The sequence below is a fragment of the Myotis lucifugus genome, unplaced genomic scaffold (genome assembly GCF_000147115.1).
Source record: "Myotis lucifugus unplaced genomic scaffold, Myoluc2.0 scaffold_64, whole genome shotgun sequence".
Classification (NCBI taxonomy): Eukaryota; Metazoa; Chordata; class Mammalia; order Chiroptera; family Vespertilionidae; genus Myotis; species Myotis lucifugus.
This window is the reverse complement of record NW_005871112.1, coordinates 1,355,716-1,379,206: the sequence shown is the minus strand read 5'-3', so window position 1 is coordinate 1,379,206 and position 23,491 is coordinate 1,355,716. Positions and strand designations below refer to the sequence as shown.

The window sequence follows — 23,491 nt, the reverse complement described above, 5'->3', positions numbered from 1 at the left end:
AAGAAATATTTCAAGTGGATGGATTTCCCAGACTCCTCCCACCAAGATTCCTTTTCCCAGCAAAAGCTTTTCATTCCGAAATTGAAGGTCAAGAAAAAGAGTTTCACAGATTAGGAAAAAGCTAAAGGGAGTTCCTCCCCCACCAAGCCAGTTCTATATGAAATGCTGAAAGGTATCCTTTAAGAAGAGGAAGAAGAAGAAAAAGGTAAAGATACAAATTATGAACAACAAATACACATCTATCAACAAGTGAATCTGAAAATCAAGTGAATAATCTGATGAACAGAATGAACTGGTGATTATAATAGAATCAGGGGCATAGAAAGGGAGTGGACTGACTATTCTTGGGGGGGAAGGGGTGTGGGAAATGCAGGAAGAGACTGGACAAAAATCGTGCACCTATGGATGAGGACAGTGGGTGGGGAGTGAGGGAGGAGGGTGGGGTGGGAACTGGGTGGAGGGGAGTTATGGGGGAAAAAAGAGGAACAAATGTAATAATCTGAACAATAAAGATTTAACTAATCAAAAAAAGAAAGGATATCTATCTATCTATCTACCTGTCTCTCAAATCAAGCAATTAAAAAACAATACATGCTTGCTTCGGCAGCACATATACTAAAAAAACAACATTAAAATGTGGAAATATAAGAGACTAGAGATGTCCCCAACGTCTTTGTGCCATAGGAGGGTTTCAGGTAAATCCCCACACTCAGCAGAGAAGAACTCCACTTGAGACAGGTTTTTCACCAGGTTCTTCAGGCCCCATCCAGAACATTCCTCAAACACGCCGTGGACAGTAAGAGCTCTTGCTTGGTTCTTTTAACATAAATAATTTTAGGGACCGGCCCAAAGTGCTGCAAAGAGTCCATAAGACGCCGGTCTTTGATCTTTGTGGCTTTGCCATGTATGTTTTTAAAATTTCTGGAATGCACCCAGGGAGGCAAACTGCTTGACAGAAAACACTATAAATATCCAAATAAATACATACATACAAACATCTGGAACCCTGATTAAGCACCAAAGTTTTATTTTTTTTCAGGGAATGGGGTGGCGGGGAGGGGTACCACCGAACAGCATTTTTATTTTTACAGAAAAATGTCCTTTATGATAAACCCCCTCTGACACTAATGAAACTTTCAGAAAGCTCAAGTCTGTAAGTCTCCAAAGTGGAGCCTCTGTAGCTGCCTCCTGCAACTTAAATGCTATTCCAGAGCCGAACGTTACTGAAACTCACTTTTTAAATAACTAATGGTAGGTGTATTACTGAAACTGTTACCCATCATTTATAACTACAAAAACCAGTTAATAAGGCAATATATTAATCTCCCTGGGAGTTTCCAGTTAAATGTGCACAAGTACAGATTTTAACCAACGTGCAATACTTTTCTGGATTAAAGGTATAATAAAATACATCGGTTTTCTCCTCTTTGTGAGGCACTTTGAACAGTGACAAAACAGAATTTGCCACAGTTATACCAGATGCAATTAAGTTAAAGCCGAAGAACCAAATGGCCACAAGCCAAGTGGTGAAGTGTGAACCAGATAGTTACAAAACTTATGTCATACTATCCAAAATATCCCTTTCTACCCATTATGAGGTCCTTCAATGAGACACAGCTTTGGCAATCACAGGTAGTCGTGTGATCAGGTCTCTTACCAAACAGAAACACTTCCCACTGCTTTAGGAATAGAATTAAGCCCTAGCCGGTTTGGCTCAGTGGATAGAGCGTTGGCCTGCGGACTGAAGGGTCCCAGGTTCGATTCTGGCCAAGGGCACATGCCTAAGTTGCGGGCTTGATCCCCAGTAGGGGACATGCAGGAGGCAGCCAATCAATGATTCTCTCTCATCATTGCTGTTTCTATCTCTCTATCCCTCTCTCTTCCTCTCTAAAATCAATAAATATATATATATATTTTTTTAAAAAAGGAATAGAGTTAAAATTCTTCCCACGCTCGGCACAATCCCACCTGGATGGCTCTGTGGAAACCCTTCCCATCACTCTTGCCCACACTCACTCCATTCCAGCCTTCTTTCCCTGGTTTCCAGGGCCAGTATCACCACAAACACCCGTTCCCACTTCCTGGGTAACCGGACTCATTCTCTGGTCAGATCCACCAGAGAAGCTCTAACAGCAACCCCTCCTCAAACTTGCTCAGGTCACCTCAAACCTCTCTTGGTCCCTGGGCCTCTTCCTCCACAGTGCCCACCACACCCACCTTTTCTTTGGGCCCTAATGTGACGTCAAGCAGAAGACACAGAGGTCTGGATAACACCATGCCTGACCCATGATAGGCCTCAACAGATGTAAGATTAAGTGAATATGTTTCGAAACTGGCATTTTCTGTATTTTCCCTGTTTAGAAAACAGACATTACGAGAACTTCATACTGAGAGCCGAGGACAACGTAGGCACTGACCACCTAAATGAGTGCTGCAAGAGATCACCAAAGGTTGGTGTCAATAGAAGGTAGGGGAGGGAAATAATCACTAGTCGCATTCAAAACAAGAGGGAACATTTCAGCTTGTTCCTGTGGCAGCTGCAACCCAGAAACTTGGCCCTGAGACAAAAGGATGAGGGCAAGCTGTGTGGGAGGTGGGCGAAAATACCCCAGCTCCAGGAGCCTCCCCTGCCTGGGCACCCCCACAGCCCATGCCGAGAAGGGCTGTGAGTGCTTAGAAGCAATGCACACATTTATGTGGTTCCAGTCTGCCTCCACTTTAAGAAAGCAGGGTTTACAGAAATTGTTTAAACTCAAGAAATACAAGAATTCATTTTTCTCTTCATCCTAAGTTCCTTCTGTGCAGCTTCAAGATAATTAACCCGTGTTATATCCAATTGCACTTCCCTACTCAGCTCACACCTGCACAAAGCCCCATCTCGACTCTGGTGCAGAATATTTGAGTGGTTAATCGCATCTATTCTGGTATGGGCGTTCATAATTACCATGCCATCTCTTGGCACAAAGATGGCAACAACTCAGATTGCTCCGTGCTGACCTCCTGGCTTTTAGGGCTCGTTTTGATCTATTCTATGATCCATCACCAAAATTAGATTCTGTAAGTCGCTTCCACTATACCAACGCCCCACCTCTCCCAATGCCACTCGGAGCAATTGCACGTCTGCAGCCTTCCCCAGATACTCCTTCTTCCTCAGTCTCTCCTCACCATGTTGTCAACCACTGAAAACCTGACACATCATCACGAGCCCAGTGCTCTCCCACCACCCTGGCACAACGGATTCACTCACTAGGCTCTATATTTCCTCAACTGTGGGAGGGGTTGCCTCCATTCTCCCATCTCACTCAGAGGACAGGGCAGTCCATGGGCCTCCACAGGCTCTAAATGAGAAACAAGATAGTCTAAAGCAGGGGCGCGGGGAGGGGGGGGACCTTTTTCTCTGCCAAGGGCCATATGGATATTTATAACGTAACTAGAGGCCCGGTGCACGAAATTCATGCACTGGGGGGAATGGGGAGGGGTGTCCCTCAGCCCAGCCTGCGCCCTCTCGAAATCCAGGACCCCTGGGGTAGGGTCCCAATGCCTGGCCGGCGATCAGGGCCTATCGATCAGGGCCTATCGGGGCTTTCCTTCCCCCGGCTGCTGGCAGCTGGCCCCGCCCCTGCAGCTGCCACTGCTTGCCATCTGTGCGGCGCTGCCCCCCCCACCCCCCCACCACCAGTCGCCTCCCTCTGCGGGGCAATTGCTGGCCGGCCCCACACTTCTGCCACAGTGTCGCTTGCTGGAGGTCTGGGCCTCCCTCTGTGGGGTGATTGATTGCGGGGCCCCCAAATCAATCGCCCAGCAGAGGGAGGTCCTGTCCACCCACCGCAGCGCTGCCGGCTGGGTAGCCTGGGCCTCCCTCTTTGAGGCAATCGATTGCGGGGCTCATCAGAGGGAGGCCCTGCCCACCCGGCCAGGGCTCCGCGATCAAACGCCATACAGAGGGTGGCCTGGGTCTCCCTCTCTGGGGCAATGACAGAATCCTGCCCCACCCCCATCCCAAATTAATCGCCCCACCGGCCAGTGGCCTGGGCCTCCCTCTGCGGGGCGATCGATCATGGAGAGCCCCCCGCCTCCCATCGATCGCCCCGCAGAGGATGGCCTGAACTTCCCTCTGCAGGGCAATCGTGGGGCGATGGTGGCCCCCCCACCCCCCCCAACCAATCGCATCACACCTGCCTTGGCTGGCTTGGCACCAGTGCGTGTCACTACGTGGTCGTCCGAAAGTCATCCAAATAGCCGTTATGCTGTTTGGTCATTTGGTCAATTTGTATATTACGCTTTTATTATGATAGATTTGCAGGCCATACAAAACTATCAACTGAAAAATTAGCCAGCTATATTTGGTAAAACATTTAATTAACTCACTCCTAAGGCCTTGGCAAGGCCAGAGAAAATGATTTCCCAGGCCTTATTCAGCCCACGGGCTGGACGTTCCCCAACCCTGCTCTAAAGAAATAAGTTGGAGAAGATGTGGAAGAAAGGGAACCTTCACGCACTGCTGGTAGGATTGTAAACTGGTGTAGACTCTATGAAAAACAGTTTGGTGGTTTCTCAAAAAATTAAGAATAGATCTACCATGTGACACACGATCCTTCTGGGTATCTACTCAAAAAATTTGAAAATGCTTATTCCTAAAGACACATGTACCACTATGTTCACTGCAGCCTTATTCACAATAGCCAATACATGGAAACAGCCTAAGTATTATTTGATGGATCACTGGATAATGAAGATGTGGTACATTTATAGAATGGAGTGCTACTCAGGCACAGAATATAATGAAATATCCTCATTTGCAGCAATGTGAATAGGTCCTGAGAATATCATGTTAAGTAAAATAAGTCAGACACAAAAAGGACAAGATTCATGACTTCACTCATATGTGGGATATAAAACAGAAAGCAACAAACAAGCAAACGAAAAATTCAGACACACACAACAGTATGGTGGTAACCAGAGGGGAAAAAAATGAAGAGGGTAAAAGGGTGTCAAATATATGGTAAAGGAAGGAGACTAGACTTTGGGTGGTGAGAAAGAGTGCAATATACAGATGTATTATAGAATTATACACCTGAAACTTACATAATGTTATGAACCAATGTTACACCAAGATCGCCTAATAACAAGGTATGGACTGCCCGAGGAATCTGCATGTGTATTCAATCCTGAAGTGGAACTAGAACTTTTCTCTTGCACTGGCACACAAAATGACCAGCAAGCCTTCTCAGTCATCCAGGCTACGAAGGCCTATGCCAGGACAGTGGCCCTAAGAATCAACAGGCACAGAGTAACTGCCTTCCATGCATTCTTTCAAAAACCTAAGAACTAAGGAGACGGGAGAAGGGCCTGAAGAAGGTTTGAAACCTTAAGGAAATCCTTTAGCTGAACTCTTAAGACAATCAGAAATTCTAAATAGACATGACCTGTAAACCTATCTGGCCATCGCTCCTGGTAAAACCCAGCTGATGCATTTGCGGGAATATTCTTGGCCTAGTATTTGTGGATTTCCATGGCTAATTTTAGCAAACCAGTTCTTCCCCCTTTTCCTCCAAATCATATTCTAGAAAACATTACCATCACTCCCAGGGGATGTCTGCTATTGTAACCTACACGAACAATTATTCATCTCCTAAGAGCTCTACTGCACAAGCTTTTCACGCATATTAGGGGGAAATCAGGCTTCTGCAGGACATCAAAGTTCTTTCAGACCATGACCTTAACTGTGTTCCTTACCAGCATTCGCAACTTGGTGGCATTAAATAACACCCGTGTAGGCTAGTAATGAAGCAAAACCCTGCAGGACCCCAGTCCCTAGGGCAGCCACGGACCCCACAGCCTGCAGGTGAAAAGTCCTGAGCTCATCACAGAAAGGCTTCCTTATAGCTGAATACACCCACTAGTCACAGTTCTAAAATTCCTAACATTTACTTCAGAAAGGAAAGAGAGCTTTAATTCCCCAAGACATTAGGACTTGCAAGCCACAAGCCCGCTCAAGGCTGAATGGGCCCAGCTCTCAAATGCCCCAGGATGTCGTCAAACCGAGATATTGTCAAAACGTTAACAGAGAAGAGAGTCCAACAAAGTGTTTTTCTTTTTTTCAGATAAAAACACATTATTCCTTATTTTAGTTTTTTGGTTAATTCATTTTTCACCTACGTCTCAGGTACATTCTTTATCATTCTCAAACTTGGCAAAGAAAACAAAAGTTTCACAAAAAGTCAAAGAATTTAAGATTCATCTGAGATGCACAAGGATATACCACGCGAGACAGAAACGTCGATCGAACTGGCACCCCTTCAGGACAAGGGATGGCCCTCCAACCACCTGAGTCACCCTGGCTGGGATGGTTCTTTCATTTCCAATTACAGGCATCATATTGCAATGGTTCCCACAAGAAAACCTATGGTGACAATAACAAGAGGACTGGGTAAGGCACAGGCATAGCTGTGGACAAGCTCCAGAGAAATGAGAGACTGCAGCAATTTCTTGTTGCTATTGAAGATGAAATGAGACAATGGAAATGACAGTATTTTGGTAAGTTGAAATTATCAAATAAATTTATGATATTGCTATAAAATGATACGACATGGGGAAATATTCCAAATGTATTATACTTCCAGCTGATCTTCAGTTTGCTAGGAAATCTATAATAAAAGCACAATATGCTAATTAGACCAGACGTCCGGAGGGAAGCCCGGGTCCCGGGTGCCAGAGGGAAGCCAGTGCCGGCAGCTGGGGGAAGGAAGGCCTACTCTTGCATGAATTTCATGCATCAGGCCTCTAGTGAGATTATAACTGTCAACAGATGAAACCTCTCTTATGCAAGAGATTGCTTAAACATGAGAAGATGCGTGAAAATTAATATAATAATCCTCTGACATCTTTACAAACAGCACAGCTTTGGTTCTCTTCTGCTTTTATCTATCACATTATTTCTAGGCAAGTTCTGCAGGATGATAGGATCACTGGCAGGTATTAAACTAGTAAGCACTCTGTTTTCATTTAGGTCTCTCCGCCCAAAACTATGTATTTCTTCATAGACTCCAATGCCATTACACCCAGCCAATAATTTATGGCATTTAAATTGTTAGTTTATTAATGCTAATTGGGGAGTCTAAATAGAAGAGTTGTATCTGTTCTATTAGATTTATTATTCCTTTAACTGCTTTAAAAATATAATCCAAAGTTTATAATAGCTAGCCACAAATTTCATTTTCTTCCCAGGCTGCTTTTAACCACATTTAGCACAAGAGGGAGTTTTAAAGTATCAGGATGCCCATCTGATAAAAATGCACAAGGACTGCCCGGAATTACCTGGAGTGAACAAAACACGGAATGTCTCTAAAAAACATCCCATGAATAAAATTTGAAGGCTCGACAATCTAAAACTGCCTTAGGTCAACTTTAACTTTCATTTGTGAAATTTGTCATTTTTCATGCTTTTTTTTTTAAAAAAAAAAAAGAGGGTGAGAACAGATAGAAGTTCTACATTTGACCAGTTATGGCATATTTTTTTTAAAAAAAATAGTAAGTTCCTGCTACTCCAAGGAAGTATATCCACTTCCCTGGAATAATCCCAATGTTCTATTTAAATAGAACTTACTTTATAAAATTTCAAACTGTCTTTCCTTAATTACACAATAGACCTGTAATAAACTTCAGCCGTATCATTTTCAAGTAAAAAGTAAACCAGATGTTTGGTACTTACATGCAAAACGAGCTCTCGTTGTGAAACCAAATTAAGTTAAAATGAACTCTGGAGTGAAGCAAAGCCCCAATGAAAACAAAACAAAACAAGCAAACACAAAAACATGCCGTTTGATTTTGTTTTGTGGCTCGTTAGTCTTGGTCATTTATCTATTTTTCGTTGTGTCTGAGAAAACACACAGGTCCATCCCAACTCCCTGCTATTTTATCAAAATTTGCATATTTATTTGAATTTTGTAAAAAAAAAAAAAAGGGAGGGGGCAGAAAAACACAAATACTTATCATGGCACTTAGTTAAAAATCATTCAGCTATTTGCTTGGCACTGTTTCAAATGCTTTACATATATTAATTCTCACACACATAAAGATGGTTAGGACTATTACTATACTACTATCACCCACCCATCCACCACCTTCCCCGCACCCCCCCCCCCCCCCCCGTAGGAGTGTACAGTGGCAGGGCTGGAATGCACATTCAGGAGGGCTGATTCTAAAGTCTGTTGTCTTTACCTTTGCTATGGGGGCTCCCCGGGGCACCGCCAATCCCAAATCACATGGTGGTTCAAAACCACTACTGGAACATACTAGTAAAGGAATACCAATCCGATTTGGTGATGAGGAGAGTCAAAGGTCCCTTTACTTGCAGGCTAATTTTCTAACTATACATATAACATCTCTTTTAAAAATCTAATGATGTAATCTAATTTTGGTGTGGCAATCTAACAAAAAGAAAGCTCTCTCATTCTCGCACACACGCCCCACCCCACACCGCATCGAATGCTGCTGGAGATGTAATTGTGCTTCAACCTGAGGATCCTGACGGTGCCGGCGAAGTGACTGGCCCAGGAATCCCACAGTCATGTTCCTAGAGGAAACGGGACTAAGCAACAACTCGAACTACCTCTCAACTCCCTGCCCAGTAACAGTTCCACAATGTCTACAACCAAAGTTCTCTCTCGGCTGACAGCAAATAAAAACTCGACAAGAGAAGGGGAGAGAAAAGATGAGCTATATATTTTTTAAAATATCCCAAAACTTGCAAGGTACTTATTTGTCACCTACAATTTCAAACCCTAATCTCCTCTGGAAAATTTATCGACTTTGATACAGGAAGAACCAAGAGAAGACGACATTCCTGAAGGCCAGGACTATTAAGCATTAAATTCCTATTGTCTTATTTGTGAAAAGAGATGTAAGTGGATGGGAAATTTGGCATCAAAGGGAATTAAGGCTTCTTAACTCAATTTTCAGAATTCCCTAATGTATGAGTTAACTCTAGTCACCTGGTTGAAGACGAAGATTTGTGAATAAACAGCAGCTTATCTGATTGTATGATAAACCAGATTGTCTGGATTACACAGGTGCTCCCTTTTATTACTCTGGCTATTTATGTCAACAACTATTTATTTAATCTTGAAGTCAAGAAGAACAATTTTCTAGTAACACTGATTACTCACCATCTTGAAATGTGTTTATTTTCCTTTCACTTACAGGACTATGTCAAGACTAAAGTAAAAAGCTGGCACCAATAAGAAGTACTTCTGTCTATAAGACCGCTTATTGGTGGAATTCATTAAACCATGTTGACTCCTTTTAAAGTAAAAGAAAATGCAGAGAAGATTTATATTAGCTTTATGTCAACAACTATTTATTTAATCTTGAAGTCAAGAAGAACAATTTTCTAGTAACACTGATTACTGGACTGAAAGGTCCCAGGTTCGATTCCGGTCAAGGGCATGTACCTGGGTTGCGGGCACATCCCCGGTGGGGGATAAGAAGTACTTCTGTCTATAAGACCGCTTATTGGTGGAATTCATTAAACCATGTTGACTCCTTGTAAAAAATCAATAAAATATATTTAAAAAAAATAAAAAATAAAAAAAAAAAATAAAGATGTTAATACCATTTTATTCTGCTAAAAGGGAAGAACAATAATTTAATGGTTCCTGCCAAAGAAATAAATTTTATGATCCCAGGCCATTCTGACAACAACAGGAAAAAAAGAATGAAAAAAATATATAATAAAAATAACTCTATACAAGAAAGCAACTATTTCCTTCTTAGTTTATTGTTCAATATTTAAAGGTAATAAAAAAATTAATCCATGATTCTGACAACGTCTCAAAGCACCGCTGCTGATCTAAATATATGGAATTATATATGGGAGGAAATACTATATGTGAAGGCAACTCCGCATACTCTGTAGTATCTGTTCAACTACCTTTGTGAAGAAGAAGAAAAAAAGTGGGTGCCTCACTCAGAGTGAAGGATGCGATCAGTCATGGAATCAAAAGAACACTTCTAGAAACTTCCACTTGAAGTTCAGAGAGAAATCACCAACTAATTATTGACTTCTAGAAACTTCCACTTGAAGTTCAGAGAGAAATCCTTAACTAATTATTGACTTAAACATCCCAAAATCAGGGCCTAAGGCTGAAAAGCAAGCAGGGCAGTCTCCCTGGCTGCACAGCTGCTCTGCTGCACGCTCTCCACCACCAGCTGACCTGGAGGCAGGATTTTCCTCTCTTGAGGAGCAGGACTGTGTTTGGAAAATGTCTGGATAAAGACTCTTAAACACATAACAAGTCTAAAATAGACTTTCCAGGTGTTCAAGAGGTTGAAACATTTCCCCATGTGATACAATCTATTAAAATGCAAATGCAAAAAAAAGAAATGAAAGGAAAATATTTCCAGAACAGAGAACCTGATTTCATGATAGCTTTCCATTTAACCACAGTATTTTCATAAATTTCCACTCAAAGTGTACTTTGAAGCTTGTCATCTTTTTTCTAGGTATTAAAAAGTTTCTTACCTAAATGAGGAGGTAGTCTCTAAAAGTTTAATCCTGGTTACCAAGAATGAGAAGAGAGCACTTGACAGATCATAGCTGATTTCATGATAACATTACTTAAGAAGAAAACGCCATTGCTTATGTTCTACCTCCGGTCAGGGCATCTGAAACACTTCTAAAAGGCCCAAAGAGAATGGCATGTAGATACCTGTAAAGGGCAACAACTGGAAGTCCTGGTTGCCCTCTCCTTTCCCTATCACTGGTCTGAAATGAGTTCCAGCACCCAGAGTCCCGGATGGGTCAGGAAAGTGAGTCGAGTCACCAGTCTGCTTAGAAACCAGGTTGAGTTTGCTGTAAGCTTAGAGATTAGGATCTTAAATAAAGAATCACTTATTTTGTTTCCTAAATTCCTCTCACACTCCCACTGGTATGATTTCATTTTGAAAACAATTCATCTTGAAGTTCCAGAACACTTTTTGGAAATTTTAGAAAATCAAGGCCAACCACTTACGTAATTGATTGTGAAAAAGAAATATGCCATAGGGCTATGTTGGTGAGTGTGAGTGTGCTGTGTGTATACTTCTTTTCTATATGGAATCGGAATATTGCCTTTAAAAAGAGAGAGAGAGAGAGAGAGAGAGAGAGAGAGAGAGAGAGAGAGAAACCATCCATTGTCTGCAATTATTTAAGTGTGGAAATGTCTCCAAGACAGGGACTTTTTGCCCCAATGCTTGGGACCACAATTGATAACTAGTAGATAACCAATCAATACTTGATGAATGAAAAAATCCCCTTTTTACCTGTCAGAAACTTGAGGCAAGAGAAATAAGCGACTGGAACAGTTATTCCAAATCTATGTTTCTAGCAGAACTGGGACATTGCAACCTCTGGACCTACCTCTCAACTCCTTATCCAATAACAGTTTTAAAAAGCCTGCTGGTGTTTTTAAATGGAGGTAGTCCTCCTGTTTACTTCTTAAGGGCATGCAGTTTTTATCAGGTAAAACTACAAAGTACCAAATATTTAACCCACATAACTGCGGACATTCATCTTCAACGCACAACTAATCCCCAAAGAAATGTATCAGGTGTTTGATGGTTTCGTTTCCTTGATTGGCAGACAACAGAACTTGAATAGTATAGTTCCATGAACCAATATATACGGTTTTCTCTTCATGCCATCACATAACAGAAACAACATAAATAACCTATTAGAAATTCTACATTTGAAAATAAATTATAGGGGAGAGTTCAATTTAATATAAAAAACAAAGGATAAGATAAAGACTCTAATTCTATTTCAACACTGTAAAGTTCCATTGCTCTTTATGGGTGGGGCATGGAGAGGTGCAAGTACACTCCTGAAACCATCCCTTCTTCTATCCGGCCTGCAAATACTTACTAATCAGCTACAACGTGCCCAATCCGGGGCTCAGCGGCTTTCGTAGTAACACAATAGATACACTTAATAAAGAGCCCAAGGCTAAGAGGAGAGACAGGCATTCAACACATAATTACCTAAATTATAATTTAACTGTAATTCTGACAAGTACCATAAAGATGTGATTAAAAACACCACCAAAACTTTGTGAAGTGAAACGTCAGGCTCGATGTTATAAATATTTGGATTTTTCCCAATTTCCTCATGGCAAAACAAATAATAACGTTCAAAATAAAGTGGCCGGGGAAGAAATGATAAGATGAAGATGAAGATTTCAATGATAAAATGAAAATAAAAGTTTGACCCTTGGTCTCGTAAGAAAGCTTCAACATCAAATCTTACTCTCTATGACAACCAGAGATGAACCGACCCATGAGAAGAGTAAATCAAAATAGATTCATAAAACAAAGTAACAAATGCCAATAATCAACAGCTGTTTGCTGTGGAAGGGCACAAGCTTGAACTCTAAAGCCAGAAATGGGAGCTATCTGGGTGAAGAATTCAAAAATTAAACTCAACAAATGCTCTTTCGGTGACTTGAAAGTGATTTATTTCACCAGTTGTCTCTTTTATGAGAGCGGCTTACAGGAAATACACCTCAAGGAGAAAATACAGGGGCGTGTGTAGAACAAGAACCAAGCTAAGGGATGTGCCTCAGACAGGCACCCAAGGGTCACGCGCTGCCTGTGCATCTGTCTCAGATAACTACTTGTTGGTTTCTCTTCAGAATCTTCTAATTTAAAATAAATATATAAGTAGCTCTAGCCAGTTTTTCTCAGTGGTTAGAGCACTGGCCCACAGACTGATTCCTGTCAAGGGCACATACCTCGGTTGCAGGCTCGCAGGCTTGATCCCGGCTGGCGCACGTGCGGGAGGTAACCAATCGTTGTGTCTCTCTCACATCGATGTTTCTGTCTCTCCCCCCTCCCTTTCACGCTCTCTCAAAAGCAATGAAAAAAATATCCTCGGTCGAGAATTAACAAAGTGTAAGTAAATAAATAAGGCACGTTAACAACAACAAACACACACACATATATTTTAGAGGAAGCACTTGACATTATAGCAAAACTGTACGGAATTTCAATCCAGCAAATCCGCATCGATTCCCACTTAGTGTCAGGAGACTATGCTTTATACATACTAGGTTCTCAGTAATATACTCCTCAATATTTATTCATGTGGGAACTGGCCCAAAAAGCTATTCTAATTTCTCTGGAAATGGTTGTACAAAAGCAATGAACTATGCCATAAAAAGACTGATGCATTTTCTGTCACAAAAAGCTAAAATGTTGAAGTAATAAGGGAAGGAGGGAGGGAGGGAGGGAGAGGCTTTTAAGTGACAGTATTTGAATTACTATAAATTAAATGATTTGTAAAACTTATAAATTATCCAATTTATAAAATACCATACATCACATATCCCATATAACACCAAATTATTGGGCATAGTAATATCAGAAAATGGGATACACCAAGGAAGTCTTGAGTACCAAAGACTGCCTAGCTCTAAGCTCTAGGACAGTGATGGCGAACCTATGACATGCGTGTCAGAGGTGACACGCAAACTCATTTTTTTGGTTGATTTTTCTTTGTTAAATGGCATTTAAATATATAAAATAAATATCAAAAATATAAGTCTTTGTTTTACTATGGTTGCAAAGATCGGAAAATTTCTATATGTGACACAGCACCAGAGTTAAGTTAGGGTTTTTCAAAATGCTGACAGGCCGAGCTCAAAAGGTTCGCCATCACTGCTCTAGGACATCAAACCATGAAAAAGCTAGGAGCTTGGGGGCATTGACATCATAGCCACAAATATCAGAGTAGTGTAGTGAGTGAACTTATGAGAGATGTATATGTTCCACTTAATATATTCATGATTTGAAAAAGAAAAAAAAAAAACGCAAGTCAAATACCATCGTTACATTATCCAGAGATTACATGGCTACAAAACAGCCTTGAAGAAGGCACAGGCTTCCCAAATCTTATCTTTGTAATATTTTACTGGACAATCACAAACACAGTGCTTTTTCTGCTACTAAGTTGTCAGTAGTTTCATGTATGATTACCATGGAGAAAAAAAAAACATGAATAAAGAGTAATCAGAACATTCTAATAGATTAAAAATATACACCAAAATGGTGCAATATTTACCAGCCGTGGTCAAGGGCATAATAATCACCTTTATAGAGATTACTGACAAAATAACAATATTAAGCAAATATATGTAATTATGTAACTATTTAAACTCGTAACAAAGGCTTTTATGATACCATTAGCAGTAAATGAGCAACTCCCATAAAATATGACTTAATATCACCCTGATAAGAGTTTAAGTACATATAACCATTGTTATGTGAAAAAACATTATTCTTAATATGTGACAGCCCGACAGGATTTAATTACCACACCTACTTCAAACTATTAGCTGTTTCATTCAAACCTGAAAAAATAATATTTATGTGGCTATTGAGAATCACCGTGATTGATGCAATCTTTTGTGTTACTCCCTTTACAGTCACTTGCATTTGTTATGATTAACAAGGAAAAATGAAAGGGGAAATGTGTGTTTTTGTTTTGCAACAAAGCTTTTCTGATGATGACTAACTTCTTCCTTTGAACACAAAAAGCCTGTTTAACTAATGTACTTATAAATATGTTCTTCACAATGTGCACCAAGCAAGAAAAGGAAGAAGAAAACAAAAAGCCAGTAGGACTTCAGCCAGAACTAAAAGCAACCTGGGCAAGATGAGTTACATGAAAGCTGTCAGGAGGGTTGTTATTCTTATTCTCAATTTCTTACAGCTTATCTGCTCTCAAGGAAGAAAAATCGTAGTTTCTTTTAACCATATCCACAAACAGATCTCACTTGAAAGGAAACATAGCGAGTGATTTGGCATGAATGGGCATATTACCAATTTCCAAGCATCACTACTGAATATTTATGTCGGTGACGAATGATGACACTGGTGAAATATTTTAACACGAAGCCTTGCCTTGTAAATCGTCTGAATGATGCTCTGTCAAAACAACACCTACCATAAATCAGAGGTTTTAGGACCAGTATTTCTTGTTCTAACATGCTCCCTGCTCAGCAGAATCACTTGTGTGAACAGGCATAGATTAATGTGTGCTAAGCAAAGCCATCTCACCTCCTAACTTACAGAGCTATAATTTAACAGGTCTATTATCGTCAAGGTAATTTTGACAGTGCTGAAATATTATACTTGTTAAAAATATGCATTTAGCACTAACCCCAGTGGTCATTTGAACTGAACAGACAGATAGGTATCCTTACAATTACCTTTCTTCTCTACTGACGACTCTCCCTTTCTGGCAAGGCAGAGGGATGTTGAGGATTGATTTTATGAATAGCAAAGCAAGACAGGTTCTCTGATAGGACAAAAAGCTCACAGTGCCGCTTCACTTTGCACTTCTCCGCAAGGTATTTATTTAGCAAGTTACAGTGGGTGCGAAGGAGTCCATTTCCAGGTAGAAGGATCAGGACAATGGCTCAAACCCTATTCATCCAAACCCTCAACTCCTACACAACGCACATCCTAACCCAGGGATGTTAGATTGTGAAATCACCTACCCAGCCTCACTTTCCACTCAGGCAGGTTGATTAGGGAGCGTACAAGAAAACGTCTCGCTTAACTCTAATGCAAACATTCATTTCCCATGCACCTCAATGGGGCCAAGTACCTTCCACCGGAAGAGTAAAAATGGCAAAAGACAGTAGCACGTTTACTTTTCTCTCTATAGTGTTTTAGCCCTAACTTAACTTGATTGGTAAAGAGCAAAATAATAGCAAAATAATATGAATTTGCACTTTTTTCTACACTGAATGCATAAGTTAGCAAACATGCGCACGCGCACACACCACTGTACAAAATTCAGTCATGTGACATGAACATAGTGGCCACAGCCCAAAATGAGAGAATAAACAAACATCATCTACTGACACCAGGAGCTCAGTTTCTTAAAGCCAAATTAACACATTGAAAGCAAATAAACACATATTTGTCTGGAATTCATTATAGTCAACCCTCTCGGCCAAGGGTTATGTCACCACAGTTGGGCACGAAAAAAACAAGACAACTATCCACTCATCTTGTCTCCAAAACAAAGGGAGAAATTCAAGAGACTTGATAAGAATAAAATGTCTCTGCTGGCTGATGGCGTGGAAGAAAAGTGAAGAAACTGGTTCATATGTCTCCCTGAACTCATGTTTGACTCAGGCCTTTCCCAGTTAAAATTCATCCAGTCAATATGTCAGCAGCTGCCTGTCCCGGTTACTAGGAAAGAAGGTGTCAATTAAAAAAATCCAAGTAACCTGGTTTGAAATACTAGATATTCTGGGACAATGCTGGGAGTAATGTTTTATAAACCCAAGAGTTTAATGTGTCAAATATAGTAAATCACAACAATGCTTTTAAAATCTCATACAAAGACAAAGCTATAAAAATGGAATTTCCAAGAAAGCTTTCAAAGAAAAACAACCAGGTTTTGCAGTAAGGTGCCCCGCGTACACTATATCCCAGAGATAATGTAGATCATGCTGCCCTCTAGTGCCGGATGTAAAAAAATGAAATGAATTCTGCGTGTGCAAGGAAAACAGGACTTAAATTTAAAACAGAAATTCTCTCGTAACTTCTGAAGGACTTACTGCTGACCTGGGATTGCGTTACCCTTGTGTTAAGAGCTCAGAGAACTGAAAGGAGCTACGATGACAGAGGACAAAGGTCGACTAGGAAGAGGCAAAGTGGCAAACAGCAGGGGACACATCATGTGACACTAGACAACTCGAGTTGCAATCAAAATGAGTAGGAAACATTATGGCAGCTGAAAATGTGCGGTTCCTAAATAGACACACACAATACCATTACCAAAATACGTCTCAGGGGGAGAGAATAAAAAACAGAGATGGCTGAGAGCAAGGAAGGTAAAAAGAAGAAAACTAGCTTTTGCCATTGTAAGGCCTCACACTAGTGGATTCAAATTTCACCCAAATAGCTAAATATATAAGGTTATGAAATATCAGTAGACAAGAAAGTATCACGTTATATACACAACTAAACAAGGAAACTTCGTGCAACCATATGGATTTAAAGAGGAGAGTGACATGGTCACGCAGCTTGGAGCAATGGAACCTTCTTACAAATCAGCTCTGGAATGGTCACCTTCAGAGAAACTTTGCTACTGAGAAGAAAGCTGCACTTCCAGGTCTCCCTTGCCCTTCTCCTTAAGTCAGAGTAGGTGAACTTGGATTCTGGCAGGGCAGCAGGTGGCTGATTCAGGACCCTGCCCTGGAGGCCTGGCTCTCTGCATACTTGCAAAGTGTCCCCCTCTGATGAACAAAATAAAATGCAGGGGATCTGGGAGGAAATCCTAGAAGGGAGACAGCACATCTGGGATGGAAGCACCCATGAATGCGTGTGAACAACATTGCTACAGTCGAGATCAGGGTCATTGGGAATGTCATGGCAGAAGCGGGAACTGTGGGTGAGTACGGAAGGGAACTCTGGCAAGTCCTCCACAGATCCAAGCTGGGCTATGGTCCGGGCCTCTGCCTGGAGTTTCTGGTTTCTGTACCAGTCTCCGCCCAAGTCTAGCTTGCTAAAAACCAAAGTCGGTCCCAGACTCACAAACTTAAGATTGTTTGACTTACTATATTCAGTAGAAACCATACTCCTAATATTGAATTTTGCTCTCTTCCGAGGCTAGTGATACACAATGCAATGCTCTCTCGTGATGCTGGGCAGGGGGAGCAAGATGATTTTGCCCAACTGTGAGCTAAGGTGAGTGTTCTGAGCATGTTTAAGGTAGGCTAGGCGAAGCTCTGATGTTTCGTAGGTTAGTTATATTAAATGCACTTGCGACTTAGGACAATTTCAACTGACATGGGTTTATTGGAGGTAACCCTGTAAGTTGAGGAGCATATGTACACACTGACAAAAGGCCTAACTGTCCCCTCAGTTTTCTAAAGTCTGGGTGTCGTCAGTCAGGACCCTGAGCTCACAGGAAACTCACTGACCGCGGGTCTCCCGGAGAGCGAGCTCTCAATGGTAAAGTACTGAGAAGAGAGAGTATGCCTCCAGGCGCCGTGCTGCTCAGGACACACTGTGACGGGGGAGCAACACGACTCCAGGCACTTGTGTACATGTAATAGAACTCAAAAATGGAGCATGTCTACCTCGCGGCTCTAGAGGGGAATTTTTGAAAAATAATATATAACCATTAAAGTACATAGAATCAATGTCAACTAAGAGGCGTAATTCATAGTGTTGGCTTGTTCTTCCCAGTTTAAGAAGTACAAAACTTTTATCCAAATGGAAATTTAAAACCTACCACATATAAAAATTTCTTTAATTAAAAGCACCTTTTAGTCTACCACTAAAAGAGCAAATAACTCATGAGCCCTCCACATTTTGGGCAAGCAAGGCCTATCTCTGGCGTTCTTATGGGGCAGTGGTCGGCAAACTGCGGCTCGCGAGCCCGACCACGGTTATGGGGGCTTCTATTTTCTTGACGGAATCAGTCCTGCAATAGATACAATAGGGGGAGGCAGGACAAGTGCTCCGGTGCCGCTCTGGGATTAGCAACCTCGTAGATTGAGACTTGGTCCCAAATCTGTGAATAATAACTAAACCAGCACGTGGGAAACCCACAGGGCTTGCACATGGTTAACGGTGGTCACAAGCATTCAGAGGCAGCGATGACAGAAATGCAGTCCCATTTGGTGCTGCAAACTTAATGACTGTAGCTTTCACATTAACCGGCAGAGGGGTGCGACTTTACGGCTGTAAGACTACCTAAGTTTCCGATCACTTGCTAACCACAGCTATATAACACTGTCCACTGTGTGTGCCTCTGCGGTTTACAATTCCCGGTGCTTCGCACGGTGCCTGGACTAAACATGTGTTGACTACATATCTACACAAGGCGCTTTCCGGAAGAGTCTTATTTCATCCTCACAACAGTCCTGTGAAACAGAGAGGGCGGCGGCAGTCATTTCCACTTCACAGGCAAGGAAGTGCCGAGGCGTCACTGCCGAGGCTCACCAGGCACTGGCCATGGTCTGAGCACTGTGATTCTATCAACCTATTTAATCCGCACAATATCTGAGCAAGGGAGGTGTGAACAGCATCCTCCCTTTACAGAGGAGAAAACCAGGCACAGAGAAATTAAGTAACTGGGACAGAAATATCAATGCAACTATAACCGGTTATTACTTAGGAATTCACACCAGGCAGCAGGCTCTGGAGGCCACACTTTTAACCACAACTTCCTGCTTTGAGATGCGCCTACCCAATAATATCTCTGTGCTCTGGCCCAGGTAACATGGCAAGTTAATAGCCAGACCAGCCCTGACCCGTTTGGCTCAGTGGATAGAGCGTCAGCCTGCAGACTGAGGGGTCCCGGGTTCGATTCCGGTCAAGGGCATGTACCTTGGTTGCGGGCACATCCCCAGTGGGGGGTGTGCAGGAGGCAGCTGATCGATGTTTCTTTCTCATCGATGTTTCTGACTCTCTATCCCTCTCCCTTCCTCTCTGTAAAAAATCAATAAAATATATATTTTTTTAAAAAATAGCCAGACCGCCGAAACCGGTTTGGCTCAGTGGATAGAGCGTCGGCCTGCGGACTGAAGGGTCCCGGGTTCGGTTCCGGTAGGGGGCATGTACCTGGGTTGCGGGCACATCCCCAGTGGGAGATGTGCAGGAGGCGGCTGATCGATGTTTCTCTCTCATAGATGTTTCTAACTCTCTATCTCTCTCCCTTCCTCTCTGTAAAAAATCAATAAAATATATTTTTTAAAAAATAAAAAAAAAAAATAGCCAGACCAAGGCTACCCACCCTTGTGCTCCCTCCAACCCACCTCCCTGCCTCCACAGGTTCTGTCAATCACTACCTGCAAAAGCAAAGCCGCCCGGGGCTTCCCCACAAGTCGAACCAATTGGGCAGAGTGGGGATGTGTGCTGATGACCTACCTCTTCATAGGAACCCACGTCAAGAGGCTACCCTCAGAAACAAGACAAGTCAAGGCCTCTGAGTGGAGGCATCCACCACTTGGAAACCACCAGGTACACGCATACCAACAAAATTACTCCCAGCAACCCACCTGTCAGGTAGGACCAAGCCTCAAATAGGTAACCAGAAGTCTAGTTTAAAACTACAGTTCATAGCTTTTACTGAAGAGGATAGGATGTTTGCATTTCACCCAGCTTGCATTTTAATTAACTTTTCATAACCATTTTAGGTAAACCTCACAGAGCTGGTGCAAGAGCTCTGGTCTAGACATGGATGGCCAATGAAAGAAACACACAGCCTGTCTCATGTGGAGAGATTCCTTGTGAGAAGGGCCTTCCTAAAGGGTGGCCCAGCTTCACACTATGTACTCCAGCCAATGTTTAGGCAGCTGGTCAACCACATTTAAATACATCTGCACTGAATGTATGGTGTTTCATATGCCACATAGCAAACGGCTTCCTTAGTCCTTCTGCAGAGTGAACATTCGTTTATCTTTCCACACACACAAACTGGAATAAAAGCTTGTATGCCCCTCTATTCCGATTTTCTCTGGGAGGAAATCAGTGAAGCTCTTTATAGAAAGTGAATCAACACACAGAGTGATCTGATTCCAAGCTTTGCCTCCACTTTCAAACACTGAAACGCAATCAGACATTAAATGTGTTAATAAGACATGTTTACCAATAAACTTGGTATCTGACTTACCTATTGGATTTCTATCAAAGAACAGTACCGGAGCTTTCAAAATGGACTCAAACATTTTGTTGTGTAAAGTCTGGGAAGAGTTAACTAGGACGTAGAATACCAACAGAGATCTTGCTATGCCAAAAATGACGGTAGACACAGTTAAACCTGAAACGAAGAAACATCCCTCAGCACAGGGTCTCCGCATTCCCTTCAACAATGCTAAAGGGTGGCAGGCAGCTTATAAAGAGATCATGTATTCTATTCCTTAAAGGATCTGGGCTCTATTAAGAGTTTAATGCATTTGCAAGATACATTTATAAAGAATATAAAATAATTTATTTTTGTCTCAAATAGAAACTACACGGGGGGGAAATCAGCTGTAAACTACAGTTTCATTCTAGTCTTTCCTAATTCAATTACATGGTCTATTAAAAACTCAGAAGAAAGACAATTATAAAAAGTAGTTGATCTTCCCTTCTCCATATTCCAAATCTTACTACTTACAACATGTCCCATACTCTAAAATTGTGGTGTGTTTTGATAACAGCATGTGATATTAACAAGGAAGAGGAGAAATAATTGACCATTTCCTTGTAAAAAATGCCCAAGTGCCTTTAAAGAATATAAAAATACCATCTTAAGTTGCAACTAGAAAACCTCTTAAATAACTGAATTTCAAGAAAATACAAATATTTTAACATAATTAACCTGAATGAGGAACTAATCTCACTAAGTGTTTTATATAAATAAAGCATTTTATATGAACATAATCATTTAAATTATATATTTTATTAATGACATAAATGAATACCTACTATGCACATTAAAATAGCTCTCCTAACATCTCTGGAACTCACAATGCTAAATAAAGTGAGGATAACTTTTGCAATAAATATTCCACTAAGTATTTTTCCCCCTTCAGGTAACACATCATTTGTTCAAACTCTGAAAGCTGGTCAGATTTCTTAATTCCATCAACAGGCATTTTCCGTAGCCCATCATCCGACATGAATATATGACAGAACCATTTCCCTCTTCCTTTAGGTCATCCATTGTCCACCAATATGGAAGGTAAACAGCAAATGGATTTAGATTTCTTAGCGAGTGATCAACGAAATAAATACCACCTTTCAATGAGTGGGTTCTTACAAACAAGACTCACTCTAGCTTTGAGGAAAGCATGCATGAGTGATACCTGCGGGGATACTTAAAATTTTAGATGAGGATTTCCTTTAAAAAGTATGGAATGCTACATATATTCTAAGCACTCTTGTGAAAATGGAGCGCGGTGGTAATGCTGGCCTGTCAAGCCAGATGTTAAATTACTCCCACAGTTGGGAAGGCGATAACATTGTGATCTCGAGGTAAGAAAGAGAAGGCAGCCTAATTCCCAGACACTGGGTTTCTCCCTGCTTAGCTTCCCTCTTAAGTAATTAGTGAAGCCCAAGAGATGAGCAGCACGGTGAGGGAAGCTTTGCATACCTGCAAGGGAATAATGCTTTTATTTGGGGGGCCTTGCTGCCAGAGGATTGCATCCAAATTCAACAAAAGCCAGGGTTTATTCATACAGAATTGGAACAATCCGAACCAGAGGGTGGGGATCCGTTTCTAATCCCCTTGCCCATCCATATAATAATATAAGATTTAGCTAAAGCAACCTATTAGAATAGACAATAGCCACATATTTCCAGTGGCTGATTTTCTGAATGCTCAATCCCGGTTTAACTTCCAAAATCCAGTACAGAGCAAATTAAGAGTCTTCACTGAACCTCTTTCTTCTAGTAGATTTTTAAAAAAATAATTATTCTAATTAATTCACAAAGTAAATTCGACTCAGACCCTTAATCTGTTAAGACATTACTGAATTACTCCCGGAAGCCTAGTCCCTCACACAGGCTCATTGTAAGCACCTCAGACTCTCATATAATAGACCAAGTGATGACACTTTACCTGAATAAATCCCTAAGTACCAGTTAAGAGACAACGCCTCAGTTACATTTCCTTGTCCATTTACAGTGACATTCCCAGCGCTCTGTTGATTTGCCCTATGGAACAAGGCAGGAAAAATATTAAACTACAGATGGAATTTAGATAAATACCAAAACAAACAAAATCAAAAACAAAAAAACCCACTTATCCTCAACTTGGGAGACATGTTCTATGCTGGAAGATGACTCCCAGCTCACAGGGTCCTGTGGGTGCCTGTCTACCTTATAAAAATTCAATTTGAATCATGACTTTGAGGTCTCAGAATTGTCTGTGAAGACCCTGCTGAGGATCTGACATAGGAGAGACCGGGGGAGGGTCATGGTCCCCCAGCAAGAACTTTCTTTTTCTTCAGGGAAACTAAGTGAGGTCTCGGGGGGGGGGGGGGGGGGGGGACCATTTTTTTTTTTAACGAACAACTAAGCAAGGTATTTAACGTAGAAGACCCCGAAGATCAAAGAAAGTAAATGGAGGGATAAGCCTTTTTAACAGAATGAACTAAGTAGTTATGTGGCAAAGGTTGGGTTAATTAAAAATAAACAATATTTTTTTTTTGAAGCAGATTATCAATCAGAAACATTGTAAATAAATCATCAAAAAAAAGACAGGAGACATTATTTTGTCTTTTTATCTTCTTTCTCTAATCACCATAATTATTACATGACGACTGTCACAGTAGTGCCTGCCTGCTAAGCAACATTTTATCATAGATAAAATTTATATGGTATCATTTAAGTGAGTTATGTATCGGCGATATGTCTCTGTGAATATTTACCCTGTATATGAGAAAAACAAAATATATAGAACAGAGAGGAATGCAAAGGATGTGAGGTGGATGTCTCAGCA

General features: G+C 41.3%; 1 protein-coding gene across 1 annotated transcript in view; it reads right to left on the bottom strand.

Moving 5' to 3' along the window:
• The window catches only part of ABCC4 (ATP binding cassette subfamily C member 4), a 235,906-nt gene that overhangs the window by 101,761 nt on the left and 110,654 nt on the right, over nucleotides 1–23,491 (bottom strand). The window contains exons 12-13 of the mRNA XM_023754706.1: nucleotides 22,610–22,704; nucleotides 20,678–20,824 (exon numbers count right to left, since the gene is read on the bottom strand). Coding sequence (XP_023610474.1) covers nucleotides 20,678–20,824; nucleotides 22,610–22,704 — 242 coding nt within the window. The remainder of the gene's footprint in view (nucleotides 1–20,677; nucleotides 20,825–22,609; nucleotides 22,705–23,491) is intronic.